Here is a 22130-nt window from a genome sequence, read left to right as displayed (position 1 = left end):
AATTTACTTGCAAACAGAACACACGTGTGAACTACAAGATTTCACCGATGATATCACAAACATCTAACCCAATTTTGAACTTCTGTAACAAAGATTTGCCACATGGATACCTACCTTATTTTAAAGAGTGTGTGTGAAAAATCATACTTGATGCTTATTTAATTATACAAAGTAATGAAACAGAAGGCTGGATTCAAATCGCAGACTTTGTAAAGTTACTTCTGGACTAACAGACATATGCACAGCTAACTCAGATTTTCAAAGAAACTGTTTATTCCTAGTTAAAGAAAAAACAGACACTTTTCTAATTTGGTTTAATGCTAGAAAAAGGGTAGAAATAGAAATAGGAAGGGAGGTAAGAGACTGCAGCAAAGGATGCTTTTTGAGTAGAGCAGAAGGCTAGCCTGACACTAAGCTAGTCAGTCGTACAACGCAAGACAGGGTCTCGGCAACAGATATCACCCCAAAATCTTCCCACTAGATGGTGCTAAGTCAGCAAACAGTGGGAAACTCCCTACACAAGAAAGCTCCTTAGCAAATCACAGTAACAGCCAATTTGTCACAAAAGCTCTACCAATCCTCGTTCTCAAAAACAACAAAAAAAATCTCATTTGCGTTTCTTGCTAGAATGTTTCACCCTCACTATGCTCATCCTCCCTCTAACACGCGAGTCCAATAAACACAATGATTCAATACGCTGCAAAACAACAGAAATTCACATTTTCTCATGAAAGATGCCCTGAATATTTCATAATTCAACACACTTGTATATTTCATGAAATATACCAGGCGCTACAGCCATATTTCTTACTCCTCCCTTTCAAAAGGCAGAATCTCGAGTTATTTTACCCGCAGATGCACTCCTGTAAGAGGTGCAAGACTTCCTCACTAGTAACAGCTCAATTTTTTTCCACTGAAATTTAGATTGTGTACAAAAAACACAGGTAGTGAGTTCTTGTGACCAGTTCTGGAAGTAAAGGCTCATAGGAGGTGTTACAAGTTTGCCAGTGAAAATATCCAGAATCCGAAACAAATGTATCTTACACATCACGCTGCTCTGTTCCGATATACCTATTGCTTTTAACAAGGTCATTTACCTCTAAAGCTTCTGTCATGATGCAACCCATAACAGCACAGATTCGCAGGGTTCCTTCAGTTTCTAGCTTATTTAATGAGGATTTCACTTGATCAATGGGAACAAGCCAAGCACCAACTGCAGGCGTTGCAGTACTCAGGAGGTTCAGCTGCCTGTCGAGGAAAAAAAAAAAAAAAGAATTAGGTATTCACATTCAGCAGCAGCAATTAGCAAGACTTTCTAATGCTATTATGAATGACATTCAGATAGGTGGAATATGGCAGAACAATGTTACAAAGTAAAAAATGCAAACTTCTTGCCCAGAAAATGAAAATTCACAGAAATACCTAAGGTAGGTTTTGTTTTACTCGCTCGCACACTCATGATTGCTCGCACACACATTGTTGCGTCAGGGAAGGTTTAGATCGGATATTAGGAAAAATTTCTTTACCAAAAGAGTTGTGAAGCATTGGAAAAGACTGCCCAGGGAAGTGGTGGAGTCACCATCCCTAGAGGTGTTCAAAAAACGTGTAGATATGGCACTTCAGTGCATAGTTTAGCAGGCATGGTGGTGTTGGATTGACAGTTGGACTTAATGCTCTTAGAGGTCTTTTCCAACCTTAATGATTCTATAATTCCATCTACTCTGGCTATCACTATTTCCTCTTTTTCCCATTTGTATTCCCTACTGAAACCATACAGTTTGAAATTCTCATCAGTGACTGAATCCTGCATTAACTGTTACAAAATACATGATGAAGAACTTCTGCTGAAGGGCTGAGGCAAGAATACTAGGAAAACCACAAAGAGTATTTTCTAATTTATAGTCCTATAATGAACTTAAAGCACTGACAGATAGGAATATTTAGCTTGTTCTACAAACACAATATGAAAACCTATCTTAGAAAGATTTATCTTGAACTTTATAGTGCAATGGCAATAAGATCATGGGTTAAGCATCAGGTTGAATACCAAAAGCACTGAGTGGTTCTCTGCTCTTCTCTAGCATCTCTCCTACTCAAAACAAATATCCTCCCCTGCCTTTCTCCTTCATACATTTCACTCTCACTGGAAGTTTTTTGTTCATTGGGGGTTTTTCTTATCTTTCTTTTCTTCTTTTAATCCTATCTAACTAAAAATTTTCTAGCAACACTGCCATATAAATGGCAACCATTAAAAAAACCAAACCAAGAGTGACTATATGTAAAATCCAAAATTTTCATTTCCAGAGGAGCTTCAAAACTTATTAAAATTACATTCAGAATCTTCCAAATATACCTGCAATTTAAAAAAGCAGAATTGTTATTTTCTTTTTTTTAAATCAGGTAAAATTATACCTTGAAAATATATGGGCTGGAGAGCGCACATTCGTAGGGGCTGCAAAACTAAACCAAATTTCTTTGATTGTTAACTTCATGCTGCAAGAGTCAGGAGGAGGAGGCATCAAGGGTATATCTTTTTTCAGATCATCAGATTCAACACCTTCATCCTTAAAAAAGAAACACGAAGTCAGAAGTGAAATTGTTTTCCAAAGTGATGACACTGAAAGGCACTAGCATACCATACTGTGCACTGCCCATAAGAAATAGTTTCATATGCATTTATGGAAAGAAAAATAAACTAATGCTGTCCAACAAGTCTCCCAGGACAATACCAAGAGACCTTGCACAAAGCTGAAAGTTCAGTGTGCAGGTAGAGAGTTTGAATGCAGTTGGCACAACAAGACGTCTGATAAATGGTGATTTTTTTTATCACAAATATTAACAACTTAAAAAAACCAATCCCACAACCCAAGACCAATCATTGCTACATGGTATGTACATACCTGCTCATCTGAAACTGAGTTTCCATTAATATCTGAAGAGGGACTTGTTCTATCACAAGGCAGGTTATCATCAGACACATCAGTATTATAACCACTACCAGTTGGAGAATCTGAAGAGTTATTCGATGCCAGCAATCCGCCTCTCTCTGTATCTCTTGATTTACCCATCACTCCAAATGTATTATACAATACTGCTCCAGATTGTCTTCCTCCTATAAAGAGGATACCAAGACTGTCAATGTTTGCCATGCGTAAACATCTATAAGTTATGTCCCATAGAAAAGATCTGCACTTAAGAGAAGAAATGCATATGATTTCTGCTAAACACAATGCATTACCATTTTACACAACAATTTATCACTACAATTTTTATATAACAATTTAACAGCTAGTTGTAGAGCTTCCGACAGTTTGTTCCAAGTAGATGAAGAGTACTCGCAAGAGGACTATTTTTAGACACTATTCCCTGAAAAGAATAACTGGGATGACAGAAAATACAATATACTGCATTATTGTTTTTTTTTTTCTTTTTGAAGCTAGCTTTCCCCTCCCAGAGCAAAACTCTGGCCCTGTATGCAGACACTTACTGTGGGTATGATTGCAAGGTCAGGATTTAAGTGATCAGTGGAAGTATCAACTTCTACCTTCACTTTAAATTCAGAAACTGCTGAAACCAGTTTATATGGAATTATTTCATACGCTGTTATAAGCAGTATTGATTACTAAAAGTTCCTTCATTGTATAATCTACCACGTGATATAATTTATTTACAACAGATTTGTACTATTTAGTATCACCTATATTCGGCAATGTCGAATCAAATAATTGCTAAACTAGACCTAACAACAGTATTGTTAACAGTTTTCTGAAACAAAATTATATAAAGCCTATATAAGCTTTACCTTTTATAGTTAAATTTTCAATTCCACACTCAAACATTATCCAACCCCACTTCTCTTGACTAGGACCAATTCGAGTTACATCTGGAACAGCTTGTTGATCTGTTTCATCCACAAAAGCAAACTCATCCAACTCTTCCAAGGTAAAAAGAACTTTTGATTTCCCAAAAGGAATAGCTGTTATTGCACAAGTTCCAATGTCTGTGAAAACAAACATATTTACCACTTTGTTACAAAATGAAAAAAACTTGACATCTTCAAATAGCGCTCTGAAGTTTACAGTATTCTGGGAGTGTCCCTTTAGCATTCTTCAAACAGGAGGGGGGAGAAAAGACAAACAGAAAAAGACAGACAGAGGGAGGGAAGGAGGCAGGGAGGGAAAGAAAATTGAAGCATGAGCAGAAAAAAAGCATAGAAAGAGGAAGAACAACCTTGCTCCTGGTATATTAATATGGGTGGTGTCATTTTTAACTTTGGAAAAAACAAGGACCGAGCAACACAAAGTTAAAGCTTCGAGACATTCCCAATCCTAACACAGTTGCCGCCTTCTTCATTTTGTAGAGTCATGGTTCCAAAGACATGTACAAGCGAGCTCTACATCTGTCACCTGAAACTGGCAATTGGCCTGAAATTACTTTACAAAAAACCCCATACCTAATAAAAACTTAAGGTTTAATAGCAACAAACGACAGTGACACTGACAGTGTTCTTGGACAATATTTTAGCAGAAACGCATTTAGTATTAACTATAGCACACTTGAAGAATATTTAGAAATACAGTTCTAATTTTAATTCAAAGACTGCTTCTTGACTAGAAGCACGTCTACGTCTGTGTTGGAAGGATGTAAAGCACTAAAGTCCCACTGATTCCTAAGAAAACACAGACTTGAGAAGTTTTTAATTCATTATGATCTTTACTGTCTAAGATCCAGGAGGGTACTATGCCACCTTGCTTTCTTTGATGTTTGGATGTAGCTTAAATATAAATCCTTTCTTCTAGTGACATTTCTGAAGGAATATTTAAATAATTATACCTATTGCCTCTTAACTCATGCAGAGGAAGATATCTGAGGCAAAGAACTACACTGAATCAATTTATATCCCTTTATATCCCTTCCAATCCTCACTCTCTGCCCCCAACTTATATCTGCAGTCACTTTTGAAGTAGACATGAAATGCTAAGATCCCTAGAAAGACATTTCTCAAACATTTTAAATAGAAAATCAAGAGTTTTCTTTGTTAGAATTAAAAAATTACTTGGCCTTCTTGAATCTGCAGCATACTTAACACAGGACACTACTGCTAAGATTCTACCCATAACTAAGTAAAAATGGAGTTAACCATTTTAAGGTTCTCTTGTTGCTTTTGTTTTCTTCCAATTTCATTTGCTCACTCATCTTTGCACAGTGGTGGTTTTTTGTTTTTGTGGGTTTTCTTGGTTTTTGTGCTGTTTATTGTGTGGTTTTTAATCATACTTGTTTCAGAGAGCATTTCCTCATATCCTAAAGATTCCTACTGTTTACAGGACAGAGTAAAACATGGCACTAAATGGTACAGATTCTGACAAAATTGAATCAGTTTTAACAAAAATTGCCTCTACTTTTGGTCATCTTGTCCAGGTTAGCTTTTCCAGGATCAAGAGTTATAGCAGCTGAATTTAACTCATAGCCTCTTGAAGGAATTTCCTTAATAAAAACAAGAAGCAAGACAATTGGGTAGGTCTCATTTTCAATTTTATAGACGCTATAGTTAAAAATCCACAGCTTGTCATGCTGAAATTGCCTGTACAACAGGCACATTATATCTATCTTGAAACTGTTAGAAAGCACTAAGCAAGCAAATAAGCATCATTCATTCCCCACATCAGGTGACAAAACGTGGTCCTGAAAAGAGATCAGCTGGGAGGAAGGGGGCCCAGGACTGAAATTTTACCAGTGCATGTCAAGATTTACAATGCAACCCAGCTGCCACACAAACTGCTCAGAAGTTTGCCTTGATAGTTTTCACTCTGCCTAGATTTAAATCTAGCACTTCAATAGAACAGCAGAAAATAAGTCAGAGTAACTATCCCAAACTTCTTTTTAGAGTATCTGCAAAATCTCCAGGCTCAAGTGTCTTTTTATCTGTGTTGATGAAAAAAACTACAACCAAACTAGAAGATCAAGGCCAACTATAACCACTCGCTTCTATGAAAACTGACACTTCCACAATTTGAAAAGGCTTACCTGTTGTATCAAGGCCTCTAAGTTGCCCATGAATGCGATGGATGTTCAATTTAGCAGCAATTTCTTTTCCTTTTTCTGCCCCAGCATTGGATCTCAGTGAGCCAGAAGACTGGGGCTGCATTTTACTGGTATGGATGTAACGATCAAATGTGACAGAATTCCTCCCAGTTTCTGCATTGTTTGAAGTCTCCTCAACTATACCCCTTTGATAATGAGGGAGAAAAAAAATGAAGCAAATCTCACATAGACATATTTCACTTTTTTGTTTAAAATTTTAAGTGACATTGGCACTGCAGTATTAAATAGAAGTCTCCACAAGACAGAAGATACATACACTCTGGTAGAAAATTACTGAAAAATTTAATTTTATCCTGCATGACATTGTCCTGGTTTTGGTTAAAACAGAACCAACTCTCTTTTAGTGAATCTTCCTTACAGCTAAGTTCTTCTAAGTAACTGCATTTTTCTGCATCTGGCTGTGTATTTTACAGACACTGTCCGCTCCAAAGCTGATAACACCTGATGTTTATAGTTACGCTGAGCTAACGGTAGCAAAGGAATGCAGAAAAAGGCCCCTGTTTATAATGATCACTACAGCAGCCAAGGTCACCGACAGATCTCTTAGGTCGCATTTGCAGGGAGGGGTGGACAGGACAGGAGACCCGATACTGACCAATGAAGTGTTCCATGCCATGCACGTCATACTCAGTTTAAAGCTGGGGGATCACAAGGGCCTCACTCTCTTTGTCCATGGCTGTCTTCTGAAGAGGACCCTGCTTGTTGTTCTACCAGTGATCCAGATACAGATTCCTATCTGTGCATCCCAGAGTCCAGTTCCTGCCCACTGCTGAGTCCAGTCTGGGACTGCCTGGTGCTGCCTGGCAGCTGCTGGCAGGATGCCAGTGCCCAGTACCCAACTCCGGGGAACTCAGTATCAGTTTTGTATATTTTACATTATTTGTCTTATTATTAGTATTATTAGTGTTATTAGTAAAACTTCTTATATTCAATTTGTAAGTGTCTCTCTCTTTTCCTCATTTTCCCTTCCTGTGGTGGGAGCATGGTGGGGGTTAATAGAGAGCATCTGTCACTCAGTTCATTGACGCCCTGCTTTAAACTGTGACAGACATATAAGCAAGAAGAGTTAAAACTGAAGTTCCAAAATTATTCCAGAAGGATTCCTCCACTTCTTAAATAAACTGCAATTCTATTGAAATATTAATTTATAAAACACAGAAGACACATTTTACTGCTTAACTCAGTCATGACAACTTTTTCAAATACTCTTCAGAACTGCAAAAAAATTGGCATCACTAAGTCTTTTAACTAACTTAAGAAAGAGCCACAAATAGTGATATGCGTTATTCTTACCTATTCATACGAACTTGAGTAGCAATTCTATCAAAACACAAAGCCACTAATGAAACATGAGTCACAGTTTTGCCAGAAGAAACCCCTGGGGATTCATCAACAGATGCTTGTAGTAAACACAGGTTCACCTATATGTCAAATTCCCCAAAAAAGTAAAGAAATGTTACACTCCGTATACATCACTAATTTCTGATACAATCTTGCCTTGTACTTGTCAGTAAAATGAAAAAAAAAAAACCAAACCATAACACGTAGAAGATGTAAAAACATAATTTAAAGACATGGCAGTCAGTTATCCCTATAGTGGTTGTTGTATAACTTCCACACGTAAATTGAGCAGCTCCAAAACGGTCAATCCTGTTCAAAACATTAGTTATCTAGAACAAATATATAGCTTCACTTCAGCTTTTGAGGAACTAATAAGGATGCAAAATAAGAGTAATTTGTGAGGCACATTTCTACTAATAAGCTAAACAAAAAGTTGTTACCTTTGGTACAGTAACATTGGCCTGAAGACCTTTAATTGTCACATTATCTTGCTTAACTGAGAGACTGGTCTGTGCTGGTCCCTGGTTTGTTGTTCCTGTAGTGGTAGTATCTATTTTTGTTCCTCTGATATCTTGCTTCGAAGATAACTTGGAGGGGGGAAAGAAATAATTTATTTTCACTGAAATTCAGAGTTGCTAAGCCAGAGAGTAACAAGATAGTTTATTAGCACTGAAGCAGCAAGAGATTCTGACTTCTATTACAGCATAATACCATGATTTCTAGAAGAAAGACTGTAGCACTTACAGATATGGTAGGTCTAGATCCATAAGAGTAGCAATGCCATTCTGCAATAAACTTTCTAACGATCAGATTTCAGCTGAAAGTTTGAGTTCTAGACAGATAAGTTATATAGAACAACTAATTATGAAGTAAAAAAATCAGTGTCCGTTAACACTGTGAAGTCTAAGAAATTATAAAATATAGTTAAAGTCATTAACTTGGATAGAAGAACCTCCTAATTCTGTAGAACTACCACACAATTCTTTTCAAGCTAAATTAATTTTTTAAGGTATAAGATGAACTGCAAAGAAAACACATGCACTTTCACAGCCTCATTTAAACTTTCGTGTCTCCCTGACTACTGTAAAAAAATAAATGATGTATTGCTGATATGACTATAATACATAAGAATATCACTTATAGTAATTTCTAAGAACAGAATGTATGATCTCATGTAAATTACTGTAGCTACTGACTAGACTGTCCAAAACAGAAAAACTTCAGTCCTCTAAGAGAGATTTCTGGTCACTGAAAGACAGTATAGAACAGTTGATTATCAAAATGGATACACATTAAGCACAAGATAAAAATGAATATGTATTCCAAATTAATATAGCATTCAGCTACTATATCTCAAAACACTGAATCCAATTGAAACTTTTTCAGTGCATAATATAGAAAATAATATTCTTTCAAATCTTTGTGCATTTTCCTCGTTCCCATTCTTACGTTTTCGGAGAAGCTTGTTTTGCTGTTCTGCACAGCATCTCGAAGAACTTTGCAGTGCAGATCATCAACGATTGCTGCTGGGTGTCGAGAGCTAGCACAATGCACCATTGCTTCTATATACCTGGAAGACGAAATAAGCCCACAACAGACCATTTAAACACCCAGCTTCACATGACACACCATCAATAATGTTTAATTAACTCTACAGAGAAAAAAATTAAGCACTGACAGGCATAAAGGGCACTTTCCAGGTCAGCACAACATTCTTCTAGCATCTTCATGGGAAATGCAGAATTATGTTCACTGGGTACAAGGCCCTGCTGTTCCATCAGTCACATTATTCAATCCTTTAACCTAAAACTTTGCTGAACAAAACAGCTTTGATTTTAGACAATTTTTAGAATAATTAATTAACATTGCAGTAAGAAAAGTAAAATTAATTACCTATCCAGCGCCTCTGCTACAAGAGGAGTCAGAACTACATCTACAGTTCCTTTTACTTCTACTATTGCCGTTGTCCGTGTCTGGAAGACAGGGTGATCTGACGTCCATTCTTCTGTTATTGTTTCATCATCTGTATTTTCTGCAGACTTCTTTTCCAAAGGAGTATAAGGTGTACTAAACAAGTCACATACATATTAATAATTGAGGTTTGTAAGATTTTGCTAAAGTGTCCTGGTATCATTTTAATTCTTCATAAAACGTATATAATGGCAGGTTTCTTCTACTGCACAGCTTAGAAAGCACACAATATAATCCCAGGGCAAGGCCCTTCCCTAGATTAAAATTTAGCTTCTGGCACCGCAATGGACACTTGCCACAGGCACCTCCTAAATGAATTTAAATTAAGTTGCAATTCATAATCTTGAAAACATGCGAGTGAAATAATTTATGCTTTCGTGGTGTACTTTCTTTTTGACCAAACCCAAACATTTTAGAATACTCTGTCCTAAAGTACATCTGTACTGAAAACTACTGCTACGAATCAGATATTGAAAAATTTGCTCTCTAGCAGGAGCCAAAATATTTAACAAGAACATTAGGAAAATCCTACTCTTAATATGCTAATAATTTTATGCAGTATTCAACTTACTTAGATGTTGATCCTGTAAACTGCATGCCTCTGTCCAGTAATGAATTAGCTGTGAGACCCTGTTTAACAATCTAAAATACAAGTGCAAAGATATTTGTTACATTCCTTCTACACATGAAAAAAATACCCAAGTAATCTTCAAATATTCTCCTTACAGTTTTTTTCTTAAAAGAATCCCTCATATGCAGATTCTCCAATAAAGCATACAGAAACTCCTAGTTTTTTTTTAATTACTTGAGAGATTCAATTCTGAAGTTTTTACATAGATAAATAGTGACTAATTGCTTTACAAAAGACTCCAAATACTGAGCTATGAAAGGCTTGCAGGAACACAAAGCTTTCGCTGCAAAGTGATAACAACTTAAATTTCAAAGCTTAGACATTTCTATCAAGTCATTTCCATTATTTTTCATATATTTCATTTCAGCTCCTTCCTTAAGCATGTATGTTCATATCACATACATCATGAGGAAAAAAACATTTACAACAATTATTTGCTAAATTGATGAGTTTGAACTTTACTTTGAAGTAAAGCATTTACAGCCTAGATAATATTTATCAGTATTAAATGTACTGCTACTGAAGTTCTGTGAAACATATATTTTAAACAAAACTCACATGAGTATTTCAGCTGCATATCATTCAACAGTCAGCATTTTAAGTGCAATAATGACAATTCAGAACACACATCTTATCCAGAGAATTCTAACTCCATCTTTTCTTTTCCACAACCTCCCAGCCACACAGCCCATGATCTGCAGTCAGAAATCCAAGGTATTCCTTAACTAAAAGCAAAGAAGTTACAAGTTTCTAATAGCTTAATTCACACAACAGATGAACTTTTAACTTGTTTTGAATTCTTACTCCTTTCTCTACTCTTCCTTCCTCCATCTTCCATACCTTAAAAGTTGGGACAGAAAGTTGCTCAAAAGATGAAGAACTTTCTTCACTCGTTGGCGTGTCAAGGTCTAAAGGGCGATGTAATGAGGATTTTGAAGTTCTTTTATTAGCTGGATGCTTTACTGACCAGTTGATCACCTGGAACTGCGTAAGATAATTTTGGTAACATGTCATTACAGGCTGCTGGGAAGTTATTTGCTCAGTTTCCACAGTCTTCTCAGATTCCATGACATACATGTTCTCAGCACGCTCATCTTCTCCTCCCAGAGCCGAAACAAATGAAGCCTGTGAAGGATGAGTCTTAATTGGCAATGTTTTAACATCCTGACCAATTTCTCCATGGATTGTGCTTGTTAAGGGCCCTTCCACACTGTGATAAATAGACCCTCTGCTGTATTCAATTTTCTGAGCTTGCTTTTTTCTCTTCTTCCTCCCTGGATAGGTTCCTGGACCTTCATCACTACTTATTGGCTCAAACTCTTCTGCTGCAGAAAAATAAGCTTCGCTATCAGCCATTGACATACTGGAATCCATTGAGCGATACTGGTGAAAGGAGTTTGAATCTGCAGATGGAGTATAAGGAAAAGAACCAAAGCTCCTCCTCTGCTTTGGGGAGTCCAAGACATTCTCATCACTGCGAGACACATCACTGCTGAACTGCACACCAACTGGAACAGGCTGCTTATCTCCGTAGAAGGCTGCCGTGAGGCTCTTGGTGCTCCCGAGCCGGGTGGAGCACACGGACGCTTGCCGTTTCAGTGGAGACCTCAGGGGCGACTGACCAACAGGCCGTTCCTGGTTGCTGGGGGACGCAGGGCTGCCCTCTGCACCCTCGACTGCAACACTGGAAGCAAAAATTAAAGGTTCATTTGCTTATTTTATTATTAATGCTTCTCTTTTTACATTATAGAAGCTGTCAAATGCTTCAGTGATTCTGCGACTTTATATTAGCATAGCAATTATTTTCATAATGCTGATTACATACTAAATTCTGCCACTTGTTAGCTCACTTGTCTACATATAGAGGATGTAAAAACAAATATTAATGGCAAGTGCTGTTTTGCATGCTGGGTTTTCTACCCAGATCAGGCAATCATACCCTATTAGGGATCCAAATTTGCACTCGAACTAGGAAATGCATTTCAGCAGTACTACCGGAAAATAACCAACACTTCATAAATTGCAAACTATAAGGCTTTTTCTGTCATAACATGTTCAAGAGTCGAATTATAGTTCTACCTGGACAGAGAGTACTAACCTTCCATGACCATCTTCCCTTTTTGCACCAGACAAGAACTCCTTCTGTCCCAGGTGATCTTCAGCAGTTGACGATGGGCTGTCCTTCTCCCCTGCAAGCAAGGGGAGTGCAGCACTAGAACTGCTCGTTTCCTCCGAAGACGATGAGGAGCTATGGGAGCGCAATGGCACTTGTAGGCTTAGATGCTGTGCTTTTCTTTCTATTTCTATACCCACAGATCTGCAATCCCAATCTTTTCGTTTCACACCATTTGCTTTGCCTAGGATCAGAAACAGAAAAACTGAACATCTGACAATACAACTGCAATGGTCTCTTCCCTGTCTACTGAAATAAAAACTGTTACCAAATAAAAGCCCTAGTCTTGAAATGCATACACATATTAGCATGTTGTACTAACAAAAATTAATTAAGTCATAGCAGCAAAACATCAGACTGTCTTGGTAGACTGCTTTCTGTGTAAGTAAAACAGATGCAAGCCAAAAAACATGTTTTTACTCCGAAAGGAGTTGCATGTCAGTATAAGCATTCAGCATACGAAAGCTTGCTCACTACTATCAAGCTGCCGCCTGCTCTCAGAAGAGCCCATGCCACTACAAGACCTCTTGGCACGAGAGCGCAACAAGTACTACTCATTAACTAGAACTAGAAAGACTATAAATATTTATGTGTAGTTAAGAAATTGTACTTTTGGGCAAAATAGAGTAAAATTACAGCACACTCTCACCGTCTAAAATTTTAGGAATCTCCTTAGTAATTATCCATTCTCCAGGCTGCAGTAAAGACTGCCCATAAAACATATCAGATTCTGCACTTGTACTTGAGAAAGCAGAGCTGCTTGAAGGTGTCAGTTCCTCAAGTTTGAAAAAATCTAGTCCTGTTAATGTGCCACCAAAGAATCGACAACCACCAAGACAGCCACACTTGTTCTTGCTTCTCTTATTCCTCAAATTATCATCAGGCCACAAAAACCACAATCTATGCAAAGGCAGAAAAACAAACAAAAAAAAAACAACAAAAACATGACCACATCAGCCTTAGTATATTTAAATTAAGCAAAAACAAGATTAAGAGATATCTCCCTCAATATGTGAGCTCCTATTTCACTCGGCATGAAATGCGTGAGATTTGTATCTGAAATACAGATGTCAGACAAAAACTGATAGATTACCTCCAGAAAGGAGCAGATCAGAAAGGGCAACTGTGCTCATGTACAGATTATGCCCACCTGCCACAATACACGCTAACAGTAACAGCCCTTTCTCTCAGCACAGAGGCTAGCATTGCAAACACGCTCCGCAATGCTGTATGTTGCTTATGCCAAAGGCAATTGCTCGTCAGGGAGACACACAAGTCACAGTTACACCAGGCAGCTTGTTCACAGCTGCTCATCAGCTTGCTCAGGGCTCTTTAAGCCCTGTTTTCAGTCCAGCTTGAGAACAAAGGATAAATTTGATTCCCTCCTCTCCCCTGTATTCCTTCTGCGGGATGATGGAAGGCAGAGGGAAAAGTAAATTTTGTCAAAAATCATACGATTTGTATAGTCCAAGCACATTCAAACCACCCACCCCATAGGCTAAGCTTTCAACATACGTAAAAAAAAATTATAAGAAATTGTAATCTATGTAAGCAAAAAAAAAAAACCCCAAAAGCAAGAATGTATTAACTTACACCCCCCAAAAATTTAAATGCATCTCCTTCAATCGTATCTCTTACCTCTTAGTTCGGTTGTCATGCGTTTCTAAGAAATATCTCTGCACTTCATGTTTAGAAGGATGATCTGCAGCTAAAGCGACGTCAGCAGTGATGAGTCCCAAGTTGACAGAGCCAGCTTCCAGCCAATATGCCTTCCTTAATATTGGCTGAAGACCAGTTCTGCAACTGTTCACCTGCTCAACATATTGTCTCAGCTGAAAGTCTTGAATAGCAGCACTTACACCTTCTCCAACAGACTGGTTGTGGAGGTTGCAGTTTGCGATACGTATAGCACCCATCTTAAAACATGATTTAAAACATGGACTCTGATTAGTCATGATTGAAAGAAAAGGTAGCCTTAAACCAGTTAGCACATCACCTGCTAAATTCCAGAAAGCTCTCAGTAAACTATTCTCTCCAAAAAAGACAGAGAAAGTTTCATATGAAAGCACATGCACACATACAAGAGAAGGCAAGCTTAGAAATTAGTTTCAGCCAGTTTTTAAATAACAGAAATAAAATCTCCACTTAAGAGTCTCCGTTTGTAAAGCAACCAAAAAAGAAATCTCAACTTTGGACAGATGTTGTAATGAACCTTTAAAAAATTTAAATCATTATTAAATTCTTCACTGTCATCTAAAACCCAAGAAATCTGAAACTTTCAAAATCAGATATATAATTTCATATGATATATATCATTCTCTGTCCTTAGACTAAAACATCAATTATATCCTTTGAATACAAAGCTGTATTAATGCTAGAATTAATAAATACCTCCATGAGACTGCTGCAAAACTCCAGAAATTCCAGATCCTAAACCTTAACTGAGATCCATACCAATTGTGTTACAGAGCGTGATCATATAAGGGCTACTATTTCTTGTATTGCCATAACTCCAATAGTTCAGCTGAATCAAACAGGAGGCTGCCCCTCTTCTATGAAAAGCACAGTACCAGCAGGAGCCAACCCTCTCCAAAGAGGAACCAGAAGTTCTTGCTTTATCCCCCCACTTAGCTGTGGAAACTGGTCACTGTGCAACTAACCCCCCTGCCCATACAGTATCAATCCTCCCCAACACTGGTGTACACTAATAAAAGATGACATAACCCTGCTACACATGCTTAGTCTTCAAACCTCAAATAATCTGCAGACATTGGACCAAGTTTCCTGCATGCCTTGAGCCCTCTCCAGTAAGTCACTGTGAAGTACCTAAAATTTCAGGCTGAGGTTTCAAACTTTTCATAGGAAAAAGCAGGAAAGCTGAAAAAGAATTTGGGCGTGGAAGAGCTACCCATAGGGTTCATATTAAATTATTACTTCTCGTCTCTGTCACAGACTGTAAAGGAGCACTGGAAACCTTTTCTGTAAATCTGAATGAAACACATTTAGGATATAATTTTCTAAAGTGGTTCAGGTTATTCAGCTGCCTTTCAAAATACTGCCATTCATATTTATGTCTGCAAACACAGTTAATATTTGCGATGATGATTTGTAATATTGGACTCCAAAGAATCTGGAGACTCAAATGCATCACTTTCACTGCCGCAAGGTAGCAAGCCATTCAAATGACAAGTAATTGCATCATCAAAAAAAATGTCTAAAATGATTGCCACTTTCCTTTAGTTAGATTCTTGCTCATCAATGTGATTTGACCCCCAAACCTTACATGTTGTCTACCTTTTCAAACTGAATTTATTAAGGGACAGTACAACTGCTGGTCACTTATACCAGCATAACACTTTTTTCCTTTTATGATGTTACCATAACTCAATTGTCTCTTAACTTACGCTTTGCTATGTAAGTTATCCCAGTTTTCTCTTGTATGCTAGGATAATGGAGAGAATATCAGCTCTTCTCTGCACATCCATTTTTGATCAGAGGATACACCAAGCAGTAGTCTAGATTCAGTCAGGCAGTGGCACTAACACTTCTCCCATCTCAACCAAAGGTATAAATTACCTCAAACAGCTGTATTACACAAGACGATCATGAGTTATCAAGCATTGACTTGTATGTAATCCATATCAATCATTTCCAGTTGCTGAGTTACTAACTTGTAATGCAAGTTCTTATTAGCTCTCAAGCACAGACACTGAGATTTATATTGCCCAGTGTTTTTTTTAATTTTTTACACCAATCCTGTAGCTTTCACTCTTATTTCACCCTACTATTCTGTGATTCTGTGATTCTGTGATTTTGGCAGACATCCATTCCTCCTTACCATTTTCCAAGTTCATTAATGGAACTACTACACAGAGGCCCAAATGACCTACTCCTGGCCCAATCCAAGCCAATCTTTCATCACTTACAGGCTTCAGAAATTCTGCTTAGTCATTGCATGTAAGCAAGCAATAAATTCAGGTAGCTATTCTATCAAAAAATACAAAGAACTCTATTGACAAAGAGGTATTTTAATTGCTGTTAAGAAAAATATTTTTACCTTTATATTGGTGGCACAGCCATGTTCTACCACATACAGATCTGCTCCATCCATGGCTAAGCGTGTCATAGTGTACTTTAAGTCATCAGATGTTGGGCATGGCCCGGGGACACAGTTCATCTGAAGAAAAAAAAAAAAGGGGGGGGGGGGGGGGGAAGAAAAAAGATTTAAACTTACACTAGGAGTTTTAGTTCAGTTTGTGCTTAAGAGGCCCAAAACTAGAGCAATAAAAAGCTACTTATTCTACACTATTAACATGAGTACGAGATGGGGTGTTTCTCTGCTAAGGTTCTTTTTCACTAGTGCATGTTTAATTTTTCTGTCCAGCAACATCAGGGGACCCAGTTGGCTCTCCTGGTTTCCACCAGCAAAAGACAAATTAAGCCTGCTAATAGAGAACATTACAAAAACTGGAAAAAGACCAGGAGGATTTCAAGAGATTAAATCCCAGAATCATACTTCATACATGGCAAGCCTCCTTCAGTCTTCACGTGACCATGCACATGGATTCCAGCAAACAAGCACCAACAGCAAAATCCACAATGACACGATGATCAAGTAAGCATTCCATGTTTTAAAAAAGAAAAATAACTTTCAAAAGCGGTCCATGGAAGCTACAGGCTGTCAGCTTAAGCCTCCCATCAAAGCAATGTTTCATCAACAGAGGATACAGGATGAAAAAGTGCCATAAAAACGTGCCAGGAGCACGAGGGGAAGTATGACCTTTGTCTATTATGGGACACTGGAGTATGTCCTTTGATCCTTAATTATCACAGTAGAGGCAAGAAACTAGGCATGACTCCTGTGGATACCGTTTCTCCAAATAATTCATAGAGCAAAAAAAACATTGTGCACATCCACAGGAAAATCCAGAGAGAACTACTTTTCTTTTAGGAAGATAATTAGCTATAATTTATCAAAGGGAACATCCAATCTGATTATATACTCCAAGTGTCTTGATAACTTCAAGGCTGGATTTCTAAACTGTTCCAAAAAACCTGTGCAAATATAGCAAGCAATTAAGACACATCAAAGGTTACCTTAGAGTCACAAAACCGACGATCAATTCCATGCTGGCATATTATGACAGATTTTGGCCTTTCCAGTTCAAACTCCCGGCACACCACATGAAATACAAAGGTCTGCCCCCATTCCAGAAGACATGCAAGCTGTAAGCAAATAACAACATGTTGCCTAATAATAAGTATGCAAAAATGCGCTTCTGGTATTCGAAAGAGTACTGAGAGATCATCCCCCAAGACCGGGAGGTGAGCAGAAGTGAAAACAAGCAGAAGACCCCACCATAGTGTTCTGGCTGCATTACCTTGCTTACCCATAGTCTATTTCCTGTTACTAGAGTTTGCTTTTTATTTTTGTGTGTGTGCGCCACAACATGCAAGTCTCTCTAGTTTTTTTGAGGATAACACTGTGACATTAAATAATTTTCTAAAAGATTTCTTAATATAATTTCTAAAAGATTTCTTAATATAAGGAAACAGCTTTTGCTATTACAGTCAACCAAGAATTTCGTTGTAAAGACAGAGCTCCCCTTATTTTACCTCAAAAAGCCCACCTCGAAATACTCTATTACCATTCACCATTTAAATCATAGAATCATAGGATCATAGAAAGTTTTGGGTTGGAAAGGACCCCTAGAGGTCATCTAGTCCAACCCCCCAAATGTCAGGCTTCTTTGTATATAAGTAACAAAGTTACATTTAGAAAGCATAGGAGGGAACTGGCTAAACAGAACACTGCTGAACCTCACTGGATCTAGTAATTCGCCTATTGTTGACTTAAATCTTTTATATAGTTAGCTCATTCATAAAGGAAATGATTCATGACTCTCCGTCTCTATTACGAGAAGGAAATGGGTTTTCTTTGGCTAGCCAAAGGAAAGGGTACTTAAAATACACAATAATTTAACTGGAATTTAATGTAGCTATGACTGTCCTGCACAAAATCTGTCCTCCTCCATTTAGTGTTGTCCCTTCACAAATTCTTGCAATACATCACATTATGGGCAGAAAAAAGCCAATGATCCTGAAACAGCAAATTCAAGTTCTGCTCCATAGCAGTGCTGACAACAACAACAAAAAATTTTTACAAAATCCTGTATGAAGCATACAATTGAAAATGGCTTTGTAGGGGAAGAAATTCATGAAGTTGCATGAAGCATTCAGAAATGTTCTCTAACCTTTGAGTACTTTGAATCAACTAGGCTTAATTTTGAAGCATAGAGCAGTGGAGTAAATACTATAGCTTATCTAAATCAGTGGTAGCATTTTGGGAAATACCACCACAATAGTCTGTATATGTAGCATGAAAATGTGTCTAGAGTCTATTCTTTAGATTTACTGAAATTGCTTGCATGCCTTCTTTTGATTTTATTTGCTGCAGAAGTCTCCTAATGAAATAGGTGTTTAATTCTAGAAAATAATGCCAATTTTAGAGGAATAAGAGGACACAGAAGTGTCTTAACAAAAATTTAAAACACAAACCAAACAGTAACTACTAAATAGAATTTACGCCCTTTTCTCATGTCTCCTAATACACTGACAAAGCAACCTTTTTCAAGATCTGACAGCCCACACCAGAAACAAATCAGTGATCTGCCTATTGTATACTTGGAGTCATTATTATATCTGGAAAAATAAAAGTAACATAAATGGCACAACTAAAGGGAGTTAGTGCTAAGACTGACCCAAGAAAATCCAATACTGTGAAAGCAAACTATGTTCCAGTGAGACCAAGCATCAGAATTTATGCAGTGAGAAGCGTGAGTGAGCTACCAGCTACTCTCCTGCTGAGGCCCACACTCCCACAAATTATCTCATTTGTCTGCTACTATAAAATGTGATTTTGTGCACAGCTTTCTATGGAAAGCCAGAACTTTACATGCAAGCTAAACTCTTGCCAGATGGTCAACTTGACAGCCTTATTGCTGGCAGCATCCCTTCGTGTCTATGTATTTCCAAGAACCTTACATCCGAGGAATAATCAAATTGTCTTCCAGATTGCAGTCACAACTGAAGCCTTCATTTGTCCCTCCCAGAGAGTTAACCAGCGGGGGTAATGAACCTGCACCTCTAGAAGTTAGCATCATAACATAAAAGTAACCTCAGAGGAAGTCACAGACAACTAAGTCATCTCATATTTAAACCTTCTGAATAGATTTTCCTTTCTCCTCTTCATCACGTTACCGAGTTTATGGCTGAAGGTGTTCCAAAACTACTGCTCTGTTTACAAAGAAGTATTATTTACTCTGTGATTAAACCTCTGAAAGTGTACGTAGATACTGTGGTTGCCTTTCTAATCAGTATTAAAATACATTAACAGACTTAGATGTAACATACAAGTGTTTACATGTAGTGACAACAGTATTCACTACCGATTTGTTCATGCTGTGTTACCTCCATCCCTTCCAATTCTCATATAACGCTAGCCACCCTGTTGCACCTAGATTTAAGATGAATATCAGATTCAGCTCATTTGGTATCTCCTATCCATTTATAGAAATAGTTAGATTTTGAAACTATAAAACAAAGGTTACTTAAGGCACAGACGCATCCAAATTCAGCTGAGATCATGTGCTTTCCAAAAATCCACACCATGCCAATTTTACAAAAAAGAACAAAGGTAATACTTCAAAGTGAATAGTTTCTAGATGGTACCTGCGGTGCCGTAACTTTGGCTGTAAGACTTCCAGCCTGTACATCTATCAGCCATGCATATTCTAAAGTGTCACTTCCAAGAGGTAGACCTTCTGCTGAAAACATTGCGTGAGCGCGCAACTGCAGACCTGACAGGCTGACGTGACCCTCTCGAAGAACTTCATCCACTGCAGGTCGCTGTTAAGGACAAACAAATTAAAGCTAGTATTTGCAGAGAGTATGCCAATAGCAATGCAAAACCTGTGTAGTCAGAGATACTTCATACACATTCATCCCTACAATCCAGATACTTAGCTCCTGACAAAAGCTATGAGAAAAATAGAATTTTGTCTGCAACCATGCTGTCAGTACATCCAATTTCTGCAATTCTCTCTAAAGACAGTCCTACTAATCCCATATAGATTATTCCTCTGCAACTCCTGCAACTTCATACCATCGCTTTCTTCAGATTGCTGCTAAAGACAACTGCAATGTTGCAACCAAAAACCAAGATGTTAAGATTCTACATTCTCACAGGGAAATTCTTCTTTACTAATTAGATGTCAACAGAATAATTCAAAAATACGCGGGCTAACATGGAACCTCCTAAGATGTCGTTTAACTCTTTGCCATCAAGAAAGTTCATTATTTTGTCCAATTCTTTTATCTATTAGTCAGTCTACAGTCAGTAGTTATATTTAAGGTACTTTTGTGCTTGTGGCACACTGGATTCAAATTTGGAAAGACTAAACAAGCATCAACCAGTTCCTTTCATTAGATCACTGACTGAAGAGTCCAAAAAAATAGGGTGACATGCATCTTCATCCGTGTACAGTACACCAGTGTTCAAACACTAGAATGAGCATAAGATAAAAATAATTTAAATTTTATTTCATACAGGCCATTGGCAGCAACACATTTCAGGGCACAGGGACTGAAAACAAGATAATCTGTGAGGCACAGTTTAAGTATCATAGTGCTTTTAATGCAACTAATATGTGCATAAATAAAATATGAACTCCAACTATTCTCTAACCTGCACTGACTCAGGGTAACCTCTCGTGTTAATAAATTTCAGCCTAAACTCCTCACTAAGTTAAATTCATCCATATGGGCAATTCTTGCAAGTTTACTAAAATCAAAGTAGTGTACAGCTAGCTGGCAAGCCACAAACAACACTTCACCTTGTCTCATATCAAGTACTTTCTGAAGTATGGCTCATGACTCCCTCACGAGAAAAAGACTGTAGGTCATAACAGTATCTTGTCCTTAAGCTACAGAACCAGCTGTGTGACTCAGTCTAATAAAAGTCATAGAGAGTATGTGAAAGATGCAGTTATTCTATTTACAAAGACATGTGGTTTTAAAACTATATGCTTGAAAAAGTGAAACACATCCAGCCATTGAACAAAGTTTACATATGTCAGTATTTACAGTACCTTTTAAAACCAAATTCTTAAAAAAAACCCAACATACCACACAAAACAAACAAAAAAGCCCCCCCACGAACCAGAGATCACTCAATGGTTCTAACACAAGTACGAATATTACGCTCCGTTTCCTAGAGAATCTTCTCTAGAAAGATTTTAAGCAAAATTAAGAAAATACAATCTTCTCTTTTGTGCATGTCACCAAAATGCAAAGCAGAAATAAGATTTAAAAAAATATGCATCAGATTTTCCTTTAATCCCTCTTATGATTCATAAACCTTAATAAACTTTGTATGTGTACAACAGAAAAGGCCCTAACAAAAAAAGAATTCAGTTTTAAGATCACCACAACTTCCACAACACACACACACACAAACACATAAAAAACTTCTTACTACCTGATAGTTGTCATTCAGAAACAAATTCACTGGAGACAGCACAAGTTGAAGCATTGTTTCTCTAAATCCTTTCTTCATCTCAAAACACAACCTTTCCAAGAAAGCTGTAGGGCACTCAGGACCATCTGGACTGCAATGCTAAAATAAAAATTAAACACATCTATTTCAGAAACCGAAAATACACAACATGGTTGAAATTGTCAGATTACAAGCAAACCCATGAGCAGGAAGTACGCTAGTTTTCCTCCAAGTGGATACGCAAGAAGAAGCCTGTGCAATTTCAAAAACTTTTCCACAATTGCATAAACAGCAATTTGAACCCATTTGGGTGAACCCAATTTTTTATCTGGATTCTTATTTGAATTCCTGGGGAT

General features: G+C 37.6%; 1 protein-coding gene across 12 annotated transcripts in view; it reads right to left on the bottom strand.

Annotated features, from left to right (window-relative positions):
- The window catches only part of BLTP1 (bridge-like lipid transfer protein family member 1), a 137053-nt gene that overhangs the window by 71433 nt on the left and 43490 nt on the right, over positions 1-22130 (bottom strand). For all 12 annotated transcript variants that reach the window (XM_075420927.1, XM_075420929.1, XM_075420932.1 and 9 more), the window contains 18 exons: positions 21757-21894; positions 19950-20126; positions 17316-17444; positions 16276-16395; positions 13857-14134; positions 12868-13118; positions 12144-12402; positions 10886-11729; positions 9986-10056; positions 9337-9510; positions 8893-9013; positions 7884-8030; positions 7396-7523; positions 6025-6227; positions 3803-4000; positions 2901-3112; positions 2413-2564; positions 1098-1248 (listed from right to left, as the gene is read on the bottom strand). In XM_075420927.1, coding sequence (XP_075277042.1) covers positions 1098-1248; positions 2413-2564; positions 2901-3112; positions 3803-4000; positions 6025-6227; positions 7396-7523; positions 7884-8030; positions 8893-9013; positions 9337-9510; positions 9986-10056; positions 10886-11729; positions 12144-12402; positions 12868-13118; positions 13857-14134; positions 16276-16395; positions 17316-17444; positions 19950-20126; positions 21757-21894 — 3753 coding nt within the window. The remainder of the gene's footprint in view (positions 1-1097; positions 1249-2412; positions 2565-2900; positions 3113-3802; positions 4001-6024; positions 6228-7395; positions 7524-7883; positions 8031-8892; positions 9014-9336; positions 9511-9985; positions 10057-10885; positions 11730-12143; positions 12403-12867; positions 13119-13856; positions 14135-16275; positions 16396-17315; positions 17445-19949; positions 20127-21756; positions 21895-22130) is intronic.

This window comes from Opisthocomus hoazin, chromosome 5 (assembly GCF_030867145.1).
Source record: "Opisthocomus hoazin isolate bOpiHoa1 chromosome 5, bOpiHoa1.hap1, whole genome shotgun sequence".
NCBI classification, from domain to species: Eukaryota; Metazoa; Chordata; class Aves; order Opisthocomiformes; family Opisthocomidae; genus Opisthocomus; species Opisthocomus hoazin.
The sequence above is the reverse complement of the archived record's forward strand: the minus strand, read 5'-3'. Positions and strand labels throughout refer to the sequence as shown.